The 6518-nt window shown below is 42.5% G+C and overlaps 1 protein-coding gene across 1 annotated transcript in view; it reads right to left on the bottom strand.

Moving 5' to 3' along the window:
- Window positions 1–375: 375 nt before the first annotated feature.
- The window catches only part of dpy19l1l (dpy-19-like 1, like (H. sapiens)), a 44263-nt gene continuing 38120 nt past the window's right edge, over window positions 376–6518 (bottom strand). The window contains exons 20-22 of the mRNA XM_080039216.1: window positions 6437–6518; window positions 5337–5462; window positions 376–4458 (exon numbers count right to left, since the gene is read on the bottom strand). The exon at window positions 6437–6518 is cut by the window's right edge and continues 18 nt beyond it. Of these exons, the coding sequence (XP_079895342.1) occupies window positions 4287–4458; window positions 5337–5462; window positions 6437–6518 (380 nt within the window). The 3' untranslated portion in view covers window positions 376–4286. The remainder of the gene's footprint in view (window positions 4459–5336; window positions 5463–6436) is intronic.

A 6518-nucleotide genomic window follows, 5' to 3' on the forward strand; every position in this document is an offset into this window, starting at 1 on the left:
ATTCTTAGACATAGGTCTTTAGAAGGACAAGGATCTACAGGCCCATTATATTCACTACATCAACAGTAGTAGTAAGCTACAGTTTGATCATGTATCTGTTTTAGTCTTAGGTCTTTAGTCTGATGTATCGGCACACTGAATATGATAAATGTGAATCATAATGATGTTGGATAAATATTTTGGAGGGGAAACATAACTTAGTGTTTATTAAAACTGTGTTTGTGTTGCAAAACTTTATTGAAATAAAGAAGGTGTTGCAGGAGCAAGTAAAGCAGCACGTACCTGAATAGGCTTCAGTTAGGAGGAACCAGAAGGATTTTTTTTATAGCAGATCTATTTTTTTCAACACACATATAAAACAAAAAACAACAGTGCTGATGGCAAATACTTTATTTCTTTAAAATACAGACAAAATAGACAAATATTATAAAAGACATTGTCAGACACGACGCCTGCGACAGGAATAAACTGTTCATGTCAAAGTGTTTCAACAACAGCCTCACTCCCTAAAAAAAAACGGGCACTTGACTTTACGAGATCACTTCTACACTTTGAAACATCGGTTGTCGTATGAGCAGTTCATAAACAAAAGCTCTGAATCAGATAGAAAAAAAATTCACTGATTTAATAATACGCATTGTAGGATTTGTTCCAACTGTCAGTTCGGGCACGTTTCATCTCAGCAAAGAACGAACTAAACTGTGAATTTTTAAATGTTTACTATTACCGCATTCTAAGGGGGGACTGCCCATAATTCCAACCGCTCAACTGTCTGACATATTTGACCAGCAGTCAGCTTTAAAGACCTACTTCACTAGTGGGAATATGAAGGTGTATTGAACTCTGAGATCCTATGTAGTATAAATGTGCAAACATTTTAGAAATCGGTTCATCCTAGCCTGAGAAAAGGCAGAAAGAGTGTTTTATGGTCTCACTATCTAACCCTACAGTTTGCCCAGTTGTGATGTCACTGTGATGTCACATATAATATAATCAACTAGGTTTTTCTTCCCTCAGTCTTCCCTTGGCCCAGCTGTCCTGTTAATCCTAACCCTACATTTTACCATGTGTGATGTCACGCATGGCAAAATGTAGGGCTAGACAGTGAGCCCATAAAACACTCTTTCTGCCTTTTCTTAGGCTAGGATGAACCGATTTAATAATGGTTAGGATTTATATAGCGCTTTATTCCCAAAGGACTCAAAGCGCTTACAGGGTTCCAGGTTCCATTCATTCACACACAGTCATACTGGTGGTGGTAAACTACGAGAGTAGCCACAGCTGCCCTAGGGCAGACTGACGGAAGCGTGGCTGCCATTCCGTGCCAACGGCCCCTCGACCACCACCTCAAACATACAGCAGTCAAACACATTCACACCAGGCAAGGTGGGTGAAGTGTCTTGCCCAAGGACACAACAACCATGACACAGGTGGCCGGGCGGGGATCGAACCGCCAACCCTTGGATCATTGGCCAACCCGCTCTACCAACTGAGCCACGGTCGCCCCGATTTCTAAAATGTTTGCACATTTATACTACATAGGATCTCAGAGTTCAATACACATTCATATTTCCACTGGTGAAGTAGGTCTGTAAGGAGGGGGCGCCCTTAGCTCAGTTGGTAGGGCGTTCCCCCCATGGGCCTCGGCCAGCAGCGGACGCGGGTTTGATTCCAGCCCGCGGTCGTTCTCTGCATGTCACTCCCCTCTCTGCCCCATTTTCAACTCTGTCTCTACACTATCAATAAAAAGCATAAAAATGCCCAAAAAAAAATATATATAAAAAAAAAGTAGGTATTTAATGACTGTGAAGGGCATTCCATCATGTTGGAGGAGTAAATGTTATTATTAACTTTCTTGTCAAAAATTCATAAAAGAACATTAATACCACTCTCATGTCTGTTTGAAATGATGCAGACAAACCTGCCTTCTCATCAAGCTATTGTCAATTTTGAGTTTTGTCTATTTTGCCGACATCTCTCGTGCATAAATAAAAGGTCCCAAATGTATGCACATTTAGGTGTCTATTTCACTATACCTTGTCTGTTTGCGTTTGTGTATTCCTCCTATACAACCATATTTAACGGCCATTTTCTCAGATTTTTATAATTTGTAAGATATTGGCAAAATTCACATCTATTCAAAAATGTTTTGAACAATTACCAGTAAATTATCAACTGGCAAAGTTTCATGATGATATTAATGAAAATGTGTAATTATTTTGTGTTGCATATTCCATACAAATGTTGTTCAACCACACATTTTAAAAAGGCATTGTGGGGTTAGCACCACTTAGCAAACCAGGCTATATCTGTCCCCATATCAAACATTCTAGCAAAAAACCTCTTGTTGTCTGTAGCTTTCCATGTATCATACAGACATAAGAGAGGAATCAATCTTCTCATTTTACTCAAAGCAAACATAAGTGTTTTTCCTAAAATGTTGAGCTATTCCTTTAAAGTCAAAATCTATCGATATGAGAGAAATTAATTCTGTTCATGTACAGAGGCGTAATGTGCTGTAAAGCTTTCAGCTCCTCGACTGCTGATCTCATCCTGATAAATGGCTACAATTTACAGGGGTGAAATAATCATGGCGCATATGCATATTCCGCTGCTAATTTCTCCTACAGTGGGTGTTAAGGACACTTATTGACGGGACAAGCTACAGATGAAGTGAAAAGCTCAACTGATCGTCTTTTTTAAGAGAATGTTTACTACACAGACATGAGAGTGGCATCTGTCCTCTCTTCTAACTCTCGGAGAAAAAGCGAATAATTATGTGGCCTGAAGAAATAGCCGACGACTGCTACCGTTTACATTGAATCCACTGCTACAAGTAGTTTGGATTGGCTGTCACAGAATTCACAAACTCATGGTCCTCCATGGCTGTGTTGTAAAAGCCCTACTAACGTCCTCCCTCCTACATACTCAACATGTATATACTACATACTGTCTACTTAACCATCGATTGTGTATGCGAGGTTCGTCGGACCATTTACACTGAAGTATACAGAAGCAATAAAGAATAATAATAAAAAAAAACTCCATGTCATTTGAAAAGACGCAATGCATTGTGGGGCGGTTGAGTAGGAAAAGTAACCTGTCGATCCACACAGAAAATCTTCCCGGAAGTTAGTACTCATCCGGGCATTTTTCGCCTACCCAAACTCACATACACAACCGTCACACACTCAAATTGACGTTAAATGAGTATGAGTAGGACGTTAGTGGGGCTTTTCCGACACAGCCCATCTCTATATATTTCAGGTGCTACCGTTTCCCCCCCGAATACGCGGCTTTAATAACAAGACTGACTTTGGCAATAAAACAGAGATTTAAGAAACGGAAAGAACCTTTTAAAGGCCGTACATTTGATTTTTTACAAAACAGTTGTTTTGGGGTATTTACAAAAAAACATTGACTTGCTTTTCCATCTTAAAAAAATGTTACAGTTTTTTGATTGAATCGAGAACGAAAAGCTTCTTCTCTATGTGAAATATTGATGAACATATTTTTTGAGAGATTGAGACGCCAATACTGAATGTTATGAGTTAAAACGATTTTTTTTTAAACTTTAAAATAAAAAGAGCATAATTTCCCCCGGACAAAACTAGCTTTGAAAGAAAATGATTCAACACTTTTGACGTGTGCATAAAAATGCTCACAAATAAATTATAGAAAAATACTGGACTACTTTTCAGCTGGATCAAACACTGTGCATAACATAGGAGAAGATTGCAAAGAGGTATTCGCTTCACAGTATGTGGACATCAATTGCTTGGTCATGTCGGATAAGACCAAAAACGTAATTCTACATCGAAAATAATCTAAATCAAAACAGGAAATTCTATACAGTAAAAAAAAAACAATACAGATGTATGACGTACAATCTCAAATAAAGATTCTATGTAACAAGAGTAAAATGAAAGAGCTACACATACCTTTTGACTCTCACTTTGATGACCTAGACGCAGCAATTAGGGACGATTGGCAAATTGTTAAAAAATTGGGTATTCTTCTTCTTTTAAGTCACGAATACGGAGAACTTTGAGGGCGCACCGAGATCGGACAAACTCAGGGAAAAGAGTTTTGGCGTTTCCAACTTATTATAAATCCACCGCTAAGTGTATCACAGCACCGCAAAGAATGGCGGGGCTATGGGTGTGTGGAAGGGGGGCTTTAGGAAAGTAGTAGAGTAAAAAGCAGCAAATGGCAGTGACCAAGTGACACAAGAAAAAACAGGGGGGGGGGGGTATTCGTACTGAAGCATTTTCCGTTTCACGATGTTATCTGAGGTCTTTGGTAGATTTGGGGACTTTGAGCACTTTGTAAATGTCATTGGAGAAGACGGTGGTGAAGTGGGGTCGTGAGTTGCGGGACATGTGGGTGCAGAGGGGAACTTTACCCGCGTTCTCTGGATCCTCAATGTCCCAGATCTCTGGCATACTGCAGCCGGGCCTGGGTGAAGAGAGGGAGGGGGAGAGGGAGGGGGAGAGAGAGAGGGAGAGGGGGAGAGAGGGGTGAAGAGAGAGGGGGAGAGGGAGGGAGAGAGAGGGGGAGAGAGAGAGGGAGGGAGAGAGAGAGAGAGGGGTGAAGAGAGAGGGGTGAAGAGAGAGGGAGGGAGAGAGAGGGGTGAAGAGAGAGAGGGGGAGGGAGGGAGAGAGAGAGAGGGGTGAAGAGAGAGGGGGAGAGGGAGGGAGGGAGAGAGAGGGGTGAAGAGAGAGAGGGAGGGAGAGAGAGAGAGAGAGAGAGAGAGAGAAGGAGTGAGGGGGAGAGAGAGAGAGAGAGGAAGGGAGGGAGGGAGTGAGAGAGAGAGAGGGGGAGAGGGAGGGAGAGAGAGAGAGAGAGAGAGAGAGAAAGGGAGGGAGGGAGGGAGGGAGAGAAAGGGAGAGAGAGAGAGGGGGGAGAGAGAGAGGGGGAGAGAGAGAGAGAGGGAGAAGAGAGAGGGGGAGAGAGAGAGAGGGGGAGGGAGAGAGAGAGAGAGGGAGGGAGGGAGAGAGAGGGGGAGAGGGAAGGAGGGAGAGAGAGAGGGGGAGAGAGAGAGGGAGGGAGAGAGGTAGAGAGAGGAAGAGAGAGAGGGAGAGAGAGAGATAAATAAAGAGAGAGAGGGAGAGAGAAAGGGAGGGAGAGAGGGAGGGAGAGAGAGAAAGAAAGAAAGAAAGAAAGAAAGAAAGAAAGAAAGAAAGAAAGAAAGAAAGAAAGAAAGAAAGAAAGAAAGAAAGAGAGGGGGAGGGAGAGATAGATAGAGCGGGAGGGAGAGAGAGAGGGGGGTGTGTTTAGTTTAGTTTAGTTTATTTAGGTTTTCAAATTTATAGAGCTTGAAAAAAAATAAGTACCTTGTTCGCCTGGTGCACCATGAATCCTCCAGGACAAAGTAATCCACTCCCAGCTTCATCAGGTTCCTCTTCACAGTCTCTCCAGACATGCGGCTGTACATGGAATACACCAGCTTGGTTCTCTCCCTGTGGGCAACACAGAGCCGCACCGTCACATGTAATGCAGCTGTATAGCAGTGGAAAGGTTAAAGGTGCTATGAGGAACTTTTAGATGTTTCTGAAACAGTCTTATTTTTCCTCTGATGACGATGAAGTACATGAAACAGCAAACGAGACCATCAGTGCAAAGAAAGCTATTTTTATCTACTTTTTCTTAATGCCTTTGTCATGGGTAAACGCTCACCCAGGAACTACAGCTGGCGTAGGAAAAACACTACCGCTTTTGTCCAAAGGGGGCGCTAGAATTAACAGAAACTGAAAGTTCCTCGGAGCAGCAAAATAATGCTTATGATGACAAAAGAATCAAACATTCAAATCAACAATAATAAAAATGTCATACAACTGCAAACTAAAAAAAGGAACGGGGATAGAACAACAACATCAGTTGGATTGGTTCCTGGCTGAAAAGTGATGGCACGTGTCACTGCCTGTGCTTACATACTTTGGGGTATAATTATTCAGTGTTTGAAATACAGATTTACTGATTGATTTAAGGCACTTTTCTTTATGGAAAAAGACAAACTATCAAATCCTAACTGTGTCTGTGTCTGTGAATTGAGCGTGGGACATTGGTTTGACTTAGCCTGGTTCTACCAGAGCATCATACTTAATTTCATTTGTACAGAAGGTCTGGAATCGCTTAATTGACAAACGTTACCTCACTTGAAGGCGGGTGTCTGTTGAAGTTTATAACTATTGGATCTGCCCAGTGCCGCTCTGGATCTGCCAACCAATCGCATAACATTTGGTCGTGACGTATGTCATGCACCGGCTTCTGACTACAACTGAAACTGTTCTCAGCCTCTGTTCGCTGATTGGACAGGTAAAAATCTAGCAGAGAAACCCCGCAAATATACCGCAGACCCAGACTGACTACTGAAGGGAAATTAAAATTGAGTGGGAGTACATAGGCGGGCGGTGCCAGGCTAGGTTTGACTGACCTCAGACCAGCGTCTTCGTAGTGCGGGTGGTTGACGATGGGACGTCCCGTGGAAAGCTTCACGCTGGCCATGGTGGGCATGG

Source organism: Ammodytes marinus (genome assembly GCF_949987685.1).
Source record: "Ammodytes marinus genome assembly, chromosome: 13".
NCBI lineage: Eukaryota > Metazoa > Chordata > Actinopteri > Uranoscopiformes > Ammodytidae > Ammodytes > Ammodytes marinus.